General features: G+C 42.6%; 1 protein-coding gene, 1 long non-coding RNA gene and 3 other non-coding genes across 5 annotated transcripts; 4 read left to right on the top strand and 1 right to left on the bottom strand.

Annotated features, from left to right (window-relative positions):
* Nucleotides 1-8,174: 8,174 nt before the first annotated feature.
* LOC109249915 (uncharacterized) lies at nucleotides 8,175-10,144 on the bottom strand. The gene is made up of 2 exons (XR_008422893.1): nucleotides 9,934-10,144; nucleotides 8,175-9,813 (listed from the first exon to the last, which is right to left on the bottom strand). It is a non-coding gene; the product is annotated as an uncharacterized LOC109249915 (long non-coding RNA).
* Nucleotides 10,145-10,423: 279 nt separating this feature from the next.
* Nucleotides 10,424-13,152, top strand: RPS12 (ribosomal protein S12). The gene is made up of 6 exons (XM_019420549.2): nucleotides 10,424-10,479; nucleotides 10,603-10,653; nucleotides 10,838-10,954; nucleotides 12,010-12,112; nucleotides 12,542-12,643; nucleotides 13,063-13,152. The coding sequence occupies exons 2-6, from the start codon at nucleotides 10,640-10,642 to the stop codon at nucleotides 13,123-13,125; spliced, it is 399 nt and encodes a 132-aa protein (XP_019276094.1). The 5' UTR covers nucleotides 10,424-10,479; nucleotides 10,603-10,639; the 3' UTR covers nucleotides 13,126-13,152.
* On the top strand, nucleotides 11,182-11,254 carry LOC128777905 (small nucleolar RNA SNORD101). Its single transcript, XR_008423209.1, has one exon. It is a non-coding gene; the product is annotated as a small nucleolar RNA SNORD101 (small nucleolar RNA).
* LOC128777921 (small nucleolar RNA SNORD100) lies at nucleotides 12,369-12,445 on the top strand. Its single transcript, XR_008423225.1, has one exon. It is a non-coding gene; the product is annotated as a small nucleolar RNA SNORD100 (small nucleolar RNA).
* LOC128777916 (small nucleolar RNA SNORA33) lies at nucleotides 12,808-12,937 on the top strand. The gene has a single exon (XR_008423220.1). It is a non-coding gene; the product is annotated as a small nucleolar RNA SNORA33 (small nucleolar RNA).
* Nucleotides 13,153-15,069: the final 1,917 nt, after the last annotated feature.

Genomic DNA, 15,069 nt, shown 5'->3' with positions numbered 1-15,069 from the left:
GAAGAGTTACCGTGCCTGAACTGAAAGGTGCTAATGTGAATTAAGAAAATTAGTCCTCATGGGGCGCCTGAGTGGCTCAGTGGGTTAAGCTTCCGACATGGGCTCAGGTCAGTCCGACGTGGGCTCAGGCCATGATCTCACAAGTTTGTGAGCTCGAGCCCCGCGTGGGGCTCTGTGCTGACAGCTCAAGAGCTTGGATCCTGCTTCAGATTCTGTGTCTCCTTCTCTCTCTGCCCCTCCCCCTGCTTGCGTTCTGTCTCTCTCTCTCTCTCTCTCAGAAATAGATAACCATTAAGAGAAAAAAAGAAAATTAGTCCTCATCAACCCCAAACACACGGTATTTATAAAAGCAGTGCTACAGAGGAGAAAAGTCTTGAGAGAACTCTCCCAGGCCCTGAACTTGAACCCCTTGCAGAGGGAGAAGAAGCTCTAACCCGAAGCCCACCCTCAGGCCCCAGCCGTTTTGAATCTCTCTGAAACAAACCAAGCTAAAGCCAATTCAATCGTGGGTAAAGGGGACAGGACGCACGCCACCGAGAGGTGTCCGTCCGCACTGCTCTTGGTCACTTCCGGGTGAGTAAACGACGTAGTGGTTGTAATCCCTTAAATCATACGCGAGTAAACTTGAAATGAATTGACTGGATTAACTGATGTGAAGCACCCAGAGTAGAAAAATATTTGCAAGAATTATGGTGAATGTCGAGGAAGCATAGCTGGGAGTACACCTGTCGAGGCAGATGGCCTGAGTTCCAAGGCAAGGCACTTACTTTCTGTTGGTGACTTTGGAGGACAAGGTCAATTTCTCCACGTGCACAATTGGGGCGCTGATGCCTGGCTTGTGGGTGGCTGTGAGCACTGGTGATAAGGTCTGTAAAGTGCTTGGAGCTGGACCACAAAAGCCGCCACCTTACTGTCACCATCACAACACTCCCTGCTCGCACCACACCCCACCTACACACACACTGAGGCTTCACTTATCTTCACCTTATTTACTACTTGGGAAGAGCTAACTATCTGGGAAATTCTTGATTTGGGGCCAAGATAAAATTTAAAAGACTATCCAATGACCACCTTGTTCCAGGCATGGTGAATTTAAAGATGAGTAAGCCCCAACCAGCCTCAAGTAGCATACTTCCATCTAGCAGGTAAAACAGACGTCTATTAATAATTTCTTATGATACAGTGAACTCTGTAGAAGCATATTGGCAGAACTATTTACTTTGGCTCAACCAGTCCAGGGTGGCTTCCTGAGGAAGAGAGGTTACCTTGGGTCTTGAAGTTTATGCAAAAATTCCTGGGTAGGTAAGGAGAGCCTCAGAGCCATACTAAACAGAAGGATTAGCATTAGCAAGGTTCCTTCCAGTGGCTTTCTAGAATCTTTATGATCTAACCCCTGCTGGCTTCTCCAATCTATGTTCCCTCTTCAATCTAACACCAAACTGTAAAGGAGATTTTTTTTTTTTTTTGCATTATTTTTTTGATGATTACATTTCCTTTTTTGTTCTCTTTCCAGACTGGCCCTCTTATTTATTAATTCTCTTCTACTTTTGATCTCTTACTGTTCTTGGTCCACCTGATAGGAGTTTCCCCCTACTTTATCTTCCAATCTTTCAGCTGGATTTTTCATTTCTGTTGCCATTTATTTCTATCTCCATTCCTTTTCCTCTCCCCTCCATCAGCAATCATTTTTGCATCCTTTAAGATTTTATCTTTAAGTAATTTCTACACCCTACATGGAGATTGAATTTACAACCTGAGATTGAGAGTCCCATGCTCTACCGACTGAGCCAGCCAGGTACCCCATTCTTATATGTTTAATACAGCTCTTTTTTTGTTGGTATATATTTTCACAAAATGTGTATTCTTTTTTTTTAATTTTTTAAAAATGTTTATTTATTTTTGAGAGAGAGCGGGAGCAGGGGAGGGGCAGAGAGCGAGGGAGACACAGAATTTGAGCTGTCAGCACAGAGCCCGACACGGGGCTCGAACCCATAAACCGTGAGATCATGACCTGAACCAAAGTCTGACACCCAACCGACTGAGCCACCCAGGCACCCCCCCATAAAATGTGTATTCTTATTTTGCATCCATCTACCTTTCATTTATATAAAGTGTATTGTCGCATATATTCATATTCCTAACTTTCTCTCCACTTCTAATCTCTACTTCCTACCTTCCCTCCACACGGTCAGTATTACAGGTTAACATATTATCATATTAGTGTTCCGTGGCTGCTGTCACAAATTACTACAAACTTGGTGGCTTAAAACAACAACACAGTCCTGTAGGCCAGAAGTTCAACACTAATTTCGCTGAGCCAAAGTCCAAAATGCTCTCATCTCAATACCTTTAACTGAATCACATCTGCATGGACTTTTTTTTTTTTTTTTTTTTTTTTTTTTTTTTTACAAATGAGGTAACATTTACAAGTTCCAGAGATTAAGATGTGGACACATCTTTGGGAGCCATTTATTAGTCTACCACAAGTATCCACTCACTTTTTTTTTATACTCGTCATAAACATATGGACACATATGGAACTTTTTTTTTTTTTTTTTTTTACAAACTAAAATGGAGTATTTTATTCCATTGGAATGCTATTCCCCCAGATAAATTCATTCTTGGAGGATCTTTTTATTGGATATAGAAGTATGAGGAGAAAGTTGTTATCTTTTAGCCTCTTCAGGACATGTTTCTACTGCTTTCGGTCCCCATAATTTCTCAAGAGAAATCGGTATAATTTTGCATGTTACGTACCTTTTTCTTTTCCTGGCTGCTTTTTGGAATTTTCTCTTTGCGTTTCAGTAGTTCCCCTATATATGTCTAGATATGTGTCTATTTGTATTTATACTTCTTGGGGTTCACTGAGCTTCTTGAATCTGTAAATGTGTGTGTTTCATAAAATTTGGGAAGGTTTGGGTCATTATTTTTTTAAATGTTTTTGTCCGTCCATTCTTTTGCTTCCTGGAACTCCAATTGCAAATGTGTTAGAAATATGCATTTAGTTATATATATGTTAGCCTTTCAGATTTTGTCCCACAGATCATTACAGCTGTATTTAGTTTTTCTCTCTGTTCTTCAAGTTGGATGATTTCAGACTGATCTAGCTGAAAATTCATTGAGTCCTGCTTTTGTCATCTTCAGTCGACTGCTAGCCCTTCCGGTAAATGTCTCACATGTTATTTTTCAATTCTCAAATTTCTATTTGATCCTCTTTTGTAGTTTATACTTTTCCTATTTGCTCATTCACTGTGAAAATTATTATTTTTTTATATTCTGGAGCACCTTTTTAATAGATGCTTTAAAATGCTTGTCTGATATTTTAACATTTTGGTTATTTTGTTTGGTTGGTTGTTTTTGCTCCGTGCCAGCACAGAGCCCAATGTGGGATGTGAACTCACAACCCTGAGATCAAGACCTGAGCTGATATCAACAGTCAGACACATAACCGACCGAGCCACCCAGGTGCCCTGGCATTTTGATTATTTTGGATTCAGTCTCCATATTGCCTTTTTTCTTATGTAGGAGTCATATTTTCCTGTTTCTTAGTATATGTAATAACTTTGTATCATAGCAAGGACATCATGAGTAATATGTCACAGGGACTCTGGATTCTGTTGTATTCTTTCCAATAATATTGATTTTTTAAAAAATTTCACTAAGAGTTCACCTGCCTTGACTCAAACCTTGTATCTGTTTCCCTAGTGGGAAGCAGCTGAAATTGCCATGCATTTTGTTTGTCCCTGGCTGCGATTCTAGGAGTCTGCCCCATGCATGTGTAGTTCAAAAGCCAGCCAGAGATTTAGGCAGAATATTGGCCTCCACCTTTCTGAGTCTCTCTGGGATTTTCCCCTCCTCTCCATTTCCAGTAGCTGTGGTTGTTCTAAACTCTGCCCTCTGGGTTTTCAGGAAGTAAAACTGACAAATCTGGGCTACTAGTTGCCCCTAGGGCACTGACTGGGTCTGCCCTTATACTAGAAGCCATAAAAAAGGGAATTTAGCCACTGCTATTCTTTTTTTTCAAGTGTTGATCACCACGATCCTCACCACCCCCCCCACCCCCACCCCCAGTTCTGTCTACCTTTGGTTACTGTTCAGTGTCTTTAGGTAGCTGTTTAAAAAAATTTTAGGCTTACATTTGTTATCTGCAAGATGGTTAGTCTTGCAGAAACTCCTAGTAGTTATGCTGTATTTTATTAAGCTAATAACCTGTGATGTATTGGGTGAAAAATCTCCCATACAGTCAGTTCATTTGAAAAGCACTGCCTTTGAGACTTTTCATGAGTTCTTAGAACCAAGATCCCTAGAACCACCCTGTGTCTGGCATTCCTCAAATCTGATTGCTCAGCAAACCCTTTAATTCTCTGAGCCATCCAATAGCTTACCAGTAAATTCATTTTTTTTTTTTAAATGTTGGCCATAGGTCATTCGGTTGTACCCAAATTACCATAATTGGTACAGTATTATCCAAATTTTCTACAATGAACACGCTTTGTTGTCCTAATACAGAAAAAACAACAACAACAACCACCAATAACCGTCATTTACAAATAAAGACATCATCTATAACTTGGATACAGAGGAGGGAAGCTGGCATCAGCTATAGCTCAGTGTCATGTCATGAAGTCATATGATTTCAGAAAATGAATACAGCAGACCACATAAACGTTCGACATTTGTTCGAAGTTAAATTATTGTTTCAAGATGATGACGTAGAATGTCCAAACCAAAAGTCTTAAGAACATCTCATTCTATTACATTTTGCAGCTGAGGTACTTGAGGATCAGAGACTAAAAGTATTTTAATCAAAGCTACAGACTCAGAAAATGATAGAGAGGAGAATCAGGGTCTGCTCTCTTGGCCACTGCTCTTTTTCATTTACAAATTACCTGTGTTGCTGGGTACATAATTAGATTATTCATAAACTTTAAGTATTATCTCTATTTATCTTCCTCAGTATGTTTAGTTTCCACAATCCTGCATCAGCCCTGTAGCAAGCAACTATAGCACCCAAACAAGTCTGGGGAACAATAAAAATAAGGACTGAGAAAACATTCTTAGTAACACTTAGGAAACGTTCGATGAGAATCACACAAAACCTTCCAAATATACAACCTAGTGACATAGGCTTCCTAGTTAGCGTTTCAATCACCTCACCCCCTTCTCCCCTATCACCATTTTCCCCCTTAATAAACTAGGTTTTCCAATTAAAGGCCTCAGAGATTAACTTTACAAGCTACTACCTACAGTCTTTATGAATTCATTCCATTCTTACTCGTCTAGTTCCTTATTTTCTTTCTTATTCTCTTCCCTCTTGCCAACCTTTCTTTCTCCTTTGATTTTACCCTTGATATGCTGGGATTCTATCCTCTTTGGCCCAAACCTCTCTTCAGCTACAACTAATTTTCTGCAGTATGTTTAAAACCATATGCTATGTAAGCCAAGACTAGACCTATATGTTCCCGAGCTGCAGCGGGATGATGGTTCCTGAGTTTTCTCCTATTTCTTAGCTCCCATTTCCATCCTTTGGGCTTTTTTTCTAGCCCCAAAGGTGGGGACATTTTTAAAGTTTTCAAATTAATAGTGGTTTCCTGGGATGCCCTAAGCCTCCAGCTAAGTCCTAAGAGATGTTAATTTACGCCTGCCGTTCTCCACGTGGCTTTCTTTTAGGTTATGTCATCTACACAGTTGCTTCTTGAAACTTATTTCATTCGATGTGTTCATTTCAGGACACATTAGTTTACTGATTCCAACACGCAAATCATTCTACTAAGCGCTGTGTGGTTTAGGACAGGAGAAAGTAATAGTTAAGAACCTTTCCATATACAGTTATTTTCATACGAAGTTCTCTATAAGATAATAACTACAGGGGTAAACACTTTAAGCAACCATTCCATGTAATCCTCGTAACAATATCACAGTATTATCACAATTTGGCTGGCTCACAAAAGGAAGTAATTTGCCCAAGGCTACAAAGTGAGCTGAAATTTGGACTCCGCTCAGCTAGCTGGTCCCCACCTCTCCAAGATGTAAAATCTTTAACGTGCCTTGGCCCAGCTTCTCTTCCCAGCTCTTGTTTTCCAAGGAAGCTTGTTGAAGTTCAACTCCAAGATCTTTTCTAGCATTTAATCTGTCCTACATCTCTTCCTTCTTTGACATCTGTTACAGGCTGAATTGTGTTCCCTCAGAATACACATGTTCAAGTCCTAATCACGTCAAGACCCTATTTGGAAACAGGGCTGTTCTAGATGTAATTTGTTAAGATGAGGTCATACTAGAATAGGGTGGGCCCTTAATTCAAGATAACTAGTAGCCTTAAAAAATGAAAAATTGGGGGAGGCACCCAGGTGGCTCAGTCGGTTAAGCATCTGACTTAATTTCAGTCCAGGTCTTGATCCCAGGGTCGTGAGTTCAAGCCCTGCATTGGGCTCCACACTAGTTATGAAGCCTACTTTGAAAAACAAAAGAAAAATTTGGACACAGACATAGATAAGGAGACCATCACGTGAATACTGGTGTTTCATACTGCCATAGCAGAACACCAAGATTTCTGGCAAGCCTCCAGAACCCAGGAGAAAGGCATGAACAGATTTCCCCTCACAGCTTTAGAAGGAGGCAACCCTGGAGACACCCGATTTCAGACCGCTTGCCTTCAGAACTGTGAGATAATAACTTTCTGTTAAGTCACCCAGCTTTCGATATTTTGTTATGGCAGCTGTAGCAAACTAATACATCTACACCTAGATCAAGAACCTAAATTTCTACTGCTCTCTTTTTTTGCCTTAAACTGCAGTATTCCCTTTCTCCGTCTATCCAACTTTTTAGCATGATGAAGTAGAACCAGTCACATTGTTCCCAACTTGAGAGGTGAAGAGTCATCGCTGAATTCTGTGACCTCTCATCCACATCTGGGCAATCATCTGAATGGATGTAGGGTTGGAAGCATGAGCTTTGAAGTCCACTGGGCTCAAATACCAGCTTCAATATTTACCAGCTGTGTGATCTTCAGCAACTCTCTGAGCTTGCTTTGTTACTTTGTTAACGGGGGCTAAATAGACCACTGCCACATAGGCTCTCAAGGACGATCAAGGGAGAAAATACATGATAATTTAGCACACTACTTGGCATATAGAAAGTGCTAAACAAAATTACTTATTGTTTATTGTTCCTAAAGCAAACTTCAGAATTTAACTTTCATGTGTATTTCAGATGCACACTGGGGTACAGTCTAGAAGTATTATAATCAGTAACTGGCCTTTAGTCTCTATGTAACCATTGTCTTCCAACTGTTGGCAATATCTAAAGTTGAAAGGAGGTAAACTTAAACAAGTGAACTAGGAGAATTTATATTAAAGATTCCTTGAATCACCAGTGTGTCCTTTAAGCTCATTCCTGGGATTAGAAACAGCTATATTACTAGAACTTTAAAAAACAAAAAAAAAATTGTAGCTCTGGTTTTAAGGAGAGAGGTTTATAACTGATAGAAAAGGTATTTATAAGGTGAAATATTAAGGCATAGACCCATGATATTTTAGACTACCAGCTTCTAGAAGACAGAAACCAACAACATAAGCTAAAAGGTACTTGTTTTCCCCCTATGTAAATACATTGTTTGGGAATGATTATTTTCCCCTTTTAAGTATCTTGAGTTTTTACCAAATTCTCACATTCTAAGATTTGTTTTGGGGGCGCCTCTGTGGCTCAGTTGGTTAAGCGTCTGACTTCGGCTCAGGCTCAGGTCATTATCTCACAGTTCATGAGTTCAAACCCCACATCTGGCTCTCTGCTGTCAGTGTGGAGCCCACGTCACATCCTCTGTCCCCCCCCCCCCACCCTCGTGCACGTGCGTGCACACTCTCTCTCGAAAATAAACATAAAAAAAAAAGATTTAGGGGCGCCTGGGTGGCTTAGTTGGTTGGGCGTGGGATTTTGGCTCAGGTCACAATCTCACAGTTCGTGGGTTCAAGCCCTGCATTGGGCTCTGTGCTGACAGCTCAGAGCCTGGAGCCTGCTTCAGATTCCGTGTCTCTGCCTCTCTCTCTCTCTCTCTCTCTGTGCTCCTCCCTCACTCTCTCTGTCTCTCAAAAATGAATAAAAAGTTAAACTTTTTTTTTTTTTTTTTCCAATTTGGGTTTTGGGGGGGGAGGGGAAGACATCTAATATGAAACCTAATGCTTAGCATATTAACTTTTATTAACTTTAATCACACATTTGCTGAAACTACCGCATTCTCTTTCAAAGTTACAAATGCGGTATGATAACTTCCAAAACAGCCAAGGAGACATCTGTGCCTCTGCCCTTACTCTCCATTTCCTTCATCTTCCCTGTTTGGGGTGCTTTTAATTGTTCTTGTTGTGTTTTCCCGTTTCAAATGTTGCCACAGCCTTCAATCCTGTGTCTTTCCACATCATCCCCACTCTCTGACCCCCATGCTGCTTTGTACCTTCCCTGTGGCCTTTAGGTATTCTAATCTTCGGTTCAAATCTTAATCCGGCCACAAACACGAGAGTGGCAGGAATAAATCTCATCCTTAAAAATCCTGCAGCTTTTTTTTTTTTTAAGCAAAAGTTAACTAGGTAACTAAATCGCCAACTAAGTGAGCAGCATCCTTTTAGGAGGAGTTATGAGTAGAAAACAGCAGCTCAACACTTTTAAAATGGAAATTTGAAAGCACACACAAAGCCAAAAAGGAACTATATAAATGTATTAAACTTCCAGTCTCTCTCTGTTCTGGTTAACTCTGCCCCGCACCCATGTTACCCATTTTTGTTTTCTTCACAGACTTGGGGAGTCTCACATTATCTGCTCACTGTATCCATGGTGCTGGCACTTATCAAACACCTAATAATTGCTGACAGTGATAGGCAAAAGATAGGATACAAGAGGCAGAGAGGGAAAGATTAAGACCTAAGGTCCTGGGTGGGGAAAAACACAAGTTTTGGAACAATGCAGAGTGTAGGCCCACAGCGAACCCCCTCAGGCACAAGGGTCCTCTTAAGAATCTAACAGACACTACCCACCCCCCAGATTTCCCTCAGAAATCTGACAAAAGGCCTGACTAAAAAAACGAGACCACAACACCGTGTGACCCACCAGGAAGGGTATGGCCACAGAGCACCCCTCATACAATGGAAACGAGCCAATCAGGAATGGACAACCCAGCGCCTAGTTATCAAGCCAATATGGGTAGGAGCAGAGAAAGAACCAGGGGGAAGGGAGGGCAACCAGAAGCTCATAAAGCAAGTACCCTTGCCTAGGGTCCTGGGCATTCACTTTCGAATGCCACCTCTCTGAAAGGAGGGCTTCGATACTTTTCTTCCTTTCTTACATTCTAATAAACTTTTGCCTGCTGCTCATTTTATTTTGTTTCCACCTCTTCATTCTTCAAAGCCGCAAGACAATGATGAACCCCGGGTATTGACGTAAAAAAAAATCCTGCAACAACAGGCTTGGGGGCTTATCAGGAGAGGAAGTTCAAAAAAAAAAAAAAAAAGGCAAAAGGACTACTGACTATATGCGGCCGTACTTCATATGTTTGCGTTTTGAAATGGGGACAGGAAAATGACCAATCAATGCAAAATTCAAAATGTTGCTTCCAGTAAAAGTCAGTTTCAGGGATCTCAGATTCCACTCCTAACTCTTCCAGGTCTGTACGGCGAAATTCATGCCGGATTTCTCAAAGACTACGTTCTCTCTTTACTATATCCCGAACCCAGTTCCTGTGTCTGGCGCGTCGTAGGCGTTTTAAATGCACCTAATAAAATGCACCTACTGAATCCCGATCTGCGCGGGTTTACGAATTTCGGGAACAATCTGGCGTTAAAAACAAAACAAAACAATTTTAGAACCAACTGCATTTAGGAACTGTAACCAACCACCTAACCAGAGGTTCCACTTTAGTCACACAACGCCGGTAAAGAATTTGCGGCGTACTTAGCAGTGAAGACGTGCCGGCTTTCGTTTCACAACAAAACACGCACAAAACGACACACTCGCAGACGTCTAGAGTAACTGAGAAGTAATGCGAAAGCGGGCCGTGCAGGAAGGCCCAGTTAATGGGTTCGACAGGAAATTACAAGGTACTGACTTAACGAGGAAGACAAGGAACCAGGGAGCTAAGACCACGCAGACGCGCGCTTGGCCCTTCTCGCGCTCCGTAGAACCCACTCTCTGGGCCTCCGTAGGCCACGCCCCTGGCGAGGAAGGATGATGTGAGGCTGCCCGCGTTGGTGCCTGTTGCGCGTAACAGTGACCGGCAGCGGAGAGTCGGAAGACTAAGAGTAATCTTGCCTCGGATTGGCCTCAATCCGGAAATAGAAATTCTCGAAGCCCGGCACCACCAGAGCCACCTCTTTCGTGAAAGGGAGTGCACATGCGCCTAGGGGGTGGGGGTCCTGGGAAGCCCTTAAATACCGTCATGCGGGCGCGCACGACCTCTTTCCCTGCCGCCGCCGAGTCGCGCGGAGGCGGAGGCTCGGGGTGAGTTGAACGGTACTGGGGTGGTGGTTGTGGTGCTTTTGGCCGGGATTGGGTTTGCGCGGGGTTGTTTGTTCAACTGGTGTCTTAATTTTTTAACCTTTTTTTTCTTTCTTTGCATTACAGTGCGGTCAAGATTCGGCTCCATCCGTAACCCACCGCCATGGCCGAGGAAGGGTGAGTCCAGGGTCGGAGCCGTGGGGGCGGGGAAGGGCATGGGCAGCGAGCCTGTTGTCGGGTCTCAGGGTCAGCCGCGGCCTCCTAAGGGCGCCTGCTGTGCCTCGTTTGTGATTTTTGAGTCCCAAGCCGTCCGGTGGTGCGTGGGGAGTTTAGTGATGGTTTTGACTTGCTCCGTTTTCAGCATTGCTGCTGGAGGTGTAATGGACGTTAATACTGCTTTACAAGAGGTGCTGAAGACCGCCCTCATCCACGATGGCCTGGCACGTGGAATTCGCGAAGCTGCCAAAGCCTTAGACAAGTACGTGTATCAGTCTCAATACTGTGGGTTGTTGGAACCGGAACAAAACTGCAGCCAAGGAGAGGAAGCGTGAAGTTCATGGTGTTAGCACAAAAGTTCTGAATGGCATCCGTCCTACAGGAAACCTAGGAAAAGGTATCAGAACTCAGATCTGTGTGGCCCACCTAAAGTATGTGGGTTCGTTTGGAGTGGGGATGAGCGCTTTATTCTTAAAGCAAGACTACAGTGTTTGAATGATGACTTAAGTTGTCGGATACCCCTTCACTCTTTCTGTGAGTGAAACCTAACAGTCTGACAAACCTGTAGGTTGTGGGGCTGATTTCACATTAGGGGGCAGATAGGTATCCTCTAGTGAAACTAGAGGATTTCAAGCTAACGTTGCAGAAGCAACTGGACTTAAAAACGAGTTCAGAAAGTGGTAGCCGTAGAAACCCACGTAAGTACGAAATATTTGTAAAAACACCCGTTTAGGTTTTCAGTTATTTAAGTGGGCAAGACAACTGTGTGTGTTCACTATTGGAGTGGAGCATCCGTGCCCTTTAGGAATTTCTTACAGCCGGGTTATATTTTAAGATCTCTTAGTTCGCCTTGGTGTAGAGTGGCTTCTTGAACCCAGCGAAGTTGCACTCTGCCGGAAGCCCTTCAGGTCCTGGCGTGAAGCCCCTGCGCTGTTTGTACAATGGTAGTGCTGGGCAGTATTAAGTTTTTAGGCCGGTAGCCGGTAACGACTCCGGTATCGTAGTTCGTTTCTCATACCGCCTTTTAAACGTGTAAGTGGCTCTCAGGAAAGGATTTTTCTTTGGCCACAGATGGGTAAACCGGTTGTATGTGAAGTTGGTATTTTTAGGGAATCACTGCAGGCCTGGTAGTTCTAAAGACGTGTGAATATATATGTTTTTTGACCGGCTTCTCAAACTGAGGCAGTTATGTTGTTCTCCAGTGGGGGTGCTGCTTGTGTTCCCCCAGTGTAGCCATTGCCAAGATAATTCTCGTAAAGGGTCGGTAGTAGTAGGCTCAGATTCGAGTTGCGGTTTCTGTTGGATTGTGCATTTCAGGCGCCAAGCCCACCTTTGTGTGCTTGCATCCAACTGCGATGAGCCTATGTATGTCAAGTTGGTGGAGGCCCTTTGTGCTGAGCACCAGATCAACCTAATTAAGGTAAGCTGTCCATTTTTTTGAGTTGAGAGATGCTTTAGCGTCGTGAAAATAGAGCCAGTTAGGGTCATGTTTGGGTTAAAGCTATTATACCGGAGCAAGTTCTGTATAAAGATGGGTCATTTCTGATGCTGTGAAAAACATGGCTTAAACTTGGTATTTTGGGCTAGTTTATGGGAATGCTTCATTTGTGCAGAACGAGTTGCTAATTTGGGTATTGGTACAGAAAAAAGTGGCAGTGCTCCTGGGTGATTTTGGTGCTGTACATGATGACAACTGGCTCCCTCTACTGAACTGCTATGAGGAAACTGCCATGTCACCCTATCTGACTACAGCTACCGTCTCTGTTTGACTTACTGTCCTTATAGTATTAATGTCTGCTGATATGGTGATCTTTTTTTTTTTTTCCCCCTCTTAATTCCGTCCCAATAGGTTGATGACAACAAGAAACTAGGGGAATGGGTCGGCCTCTGTAAAATTGACAGGGAGGGAAAACCCCGTAAAGTGGTTGGTTGCAGTTGTGTGGTGGTTAAGGTAAGTCCGTTTTTATCTCTGGGTTGAAGGTTGTGCTGGGAAACTGCATAATTCTGTACTCAGTTTCAATTGTTAAAGTCCAGAACCTCAACGAAAAAGATGTGTGATTTTCAACATTCGGAGTCCGTTTTCAGCTTTTCAGAAAAGGAAAATAGGCTGTAATGAAGCCGGCCAATGAATCTGCTTAGCTGAATGTGTTTCTGCAGAAATTTAAAAAACGCTGGCAATAGGAACGCCATGTTACGAGCCTTAAAGACATTGAAGTCATTAAGGTCCCTGAAAATGGCTACAAGAAATTTTAGTGATGGGAAACATTTTCATAAGACACGAACTAGTTTTATAAAGCTTCACCATAACTAATGCTAACAACTTGGTAGAGTTATTAATGTTAGTCAAAAAAATTGCTTTTTATTTTTTAGGACTATGGCAAAGAGTCTCAGGCCAAGGATGTCATCGAGGAATACTTCAAATGCAAGAAATGAACAAATAAACTTGACTCTTGTTCCTCACCTGTTTTTTTTAGTTTTTATTTTATTGGGGGCAGTAAAATAAGGGCTCTGTTAGCAAAAGACAAAAGATAATCATTGTAAAATTAGCCAAATTACTAGAAGCAGGTTATTTGTCTCCTGGTGTCTAAATGAAGGCCTACTCCAACCAGTAAGTAACTTCGGTGTTGACAACTGAAAACAGAATGACCTGAGTAAACTTGGCTTTGCAGTGATCAGTTCGTGACAGCCAGGGCTTCTTGGGTGGGTGCACATTCACCACAACTGAGGGTAGAACAGCCTAGGACCTGGAGTAATGGGCTGAGGCTGGTCAAGGGTGGGTGTGTCTTTACAACTTGTGACAGCAGACTGAAGGTCACACTAAAGTATTAAAGCTCAGAAGCGGGATGCTCAAGTCACAATCTGGGGGGGGAATTAGTGATGACCCATGTATTTCAATAAGCCTGGAACGAGTTGATTATATTGGTTTGAGCATGAATTACTGAGCTAGGTAGGATTCGTGGAAATGTCATCACAATTTCATGTAAATTGGGGATGCTTTTGAGTTTATCTCGTGTAGTTTCCCAGTATTGCCATGCAGTTATGGGAGCACATGTGAAACAACTGGAGCCAGATGGGTTTGTAAGTTTAGGAGACAAGCAGGGGAGGGCAGAAAATCCCTTGCAGGCTCTGCACTGTTGGGCTCTAAGCCACCCAGCTGCTCCAGGTGTGTTGAATGCTCAGTTGCATGGTGTTCTTCTGCATGTTGGGAATTTACAGGGTTAAGCCCTGTCTAAGACCTACTTTAGGTTTTATAGCCATCTCGGGTATAGCTGAAGGCCAGTTGTCCTCCATGTGGTATCTACAGTGGTGGAGTGAATGGCCTCAAATGAAATTTGAGCTAATTATAACTCAAAGCATCATGGGTAGTTCGCTTAGATAATGTAGCATGGGGTCAATCTGCTAACATTAAAGCAACCAGACCCAGCTGGTATTTAAGGGGATGGGTTTGTATTTACTTTGAATTCTGGTTTATGCCAACATCTGAAACACTTATTCTGCATCTGGCACCGTTGGAGCTGTTGATGCAGTAGGAAAAACCCTATCTTTCAAATACTAGGTTTGGTGGTTTATGTGAAATGTAGTTAGTGTGAAGGAAAACGGCTGTGAGTATAGAGCTTTGCGTTTTGTTTTTTCGCTGATGCTAATCTGAATATTCCCTCCCACTGACTTGTTAGCATTTTTTTTTTTTTTTTGCATTACCAGATTTACTGTTCCTTCAGCTGAAAAACATAGTCGAATCTCTTAAGGAATATTCTACCCTTGATCCTACATCTTCCTCTAAGTACTACCTTAGTATGGCACTTCTTCAAAATCCTACTAGAGATGGTTTCCATCCTCTTTTTCTACTTCATTGTTCTCTTCTTTTGTCTTCTGTCCTCAGGTAAAATGTCAGTGTAGTCACCAAGACCTCTTTCTGGTCAAATCCAGTAGCTTCACAGCCGCCTTCTTTACCTCTTGGTGGCATTTTCTAGAATAATTTTGTCTGTACTTTAACTTTGGCCAGATTCAGTCCTCAGCCCCTTTTGCTGCTTTGTAACAGAATTTTGCTGTGGTCCTGTTTACTTCTGTGCAGCCTTTGTGGCCTGGGACATCCTACTCCTGTAGCTTCTACTCTAGATTTCCTTTCCTTTCCAATTTGAGTTCTCTGTTTCATTTTTGATTCACTCTAGATAAATGGTGTGCACTAGGGGGTATCCCGTGAACACCCATTTGTAGCTCAAGTATTGTATGCCTCAAAGTGAACATCTTCAAATGTTTCCGGTTAGAATGTAGCATTCTTGAATATCTAGTGTGTATCAAGCGCTGCACCAAGCGTTGAACTCTACTTTGTACCAGCTTAAGGCGGAGGCCTGGGGCATCCTCAGCTCCAGCCTTGAC

The sequence above is a fragment of the Panthera pardus genome, unplaced genomic scaffold, assembly GCF_024362965.1.
Source record: "Panthera pardus isolate Hobbes unplaced genomic scaffold, ASM2436296v1 HiC_scaffold_17, whole genome shotgun sequence".
Taxonomy (NCBI): domain Eukaryota; kingdom Metazoa; phylum Chordata; class Mammalia; order Carnivora; family Felidae; genus Panthera; species Panthera pardus.
This window is presented reverse-complemented; position numbering and strand designations above follow the sequence as displayed.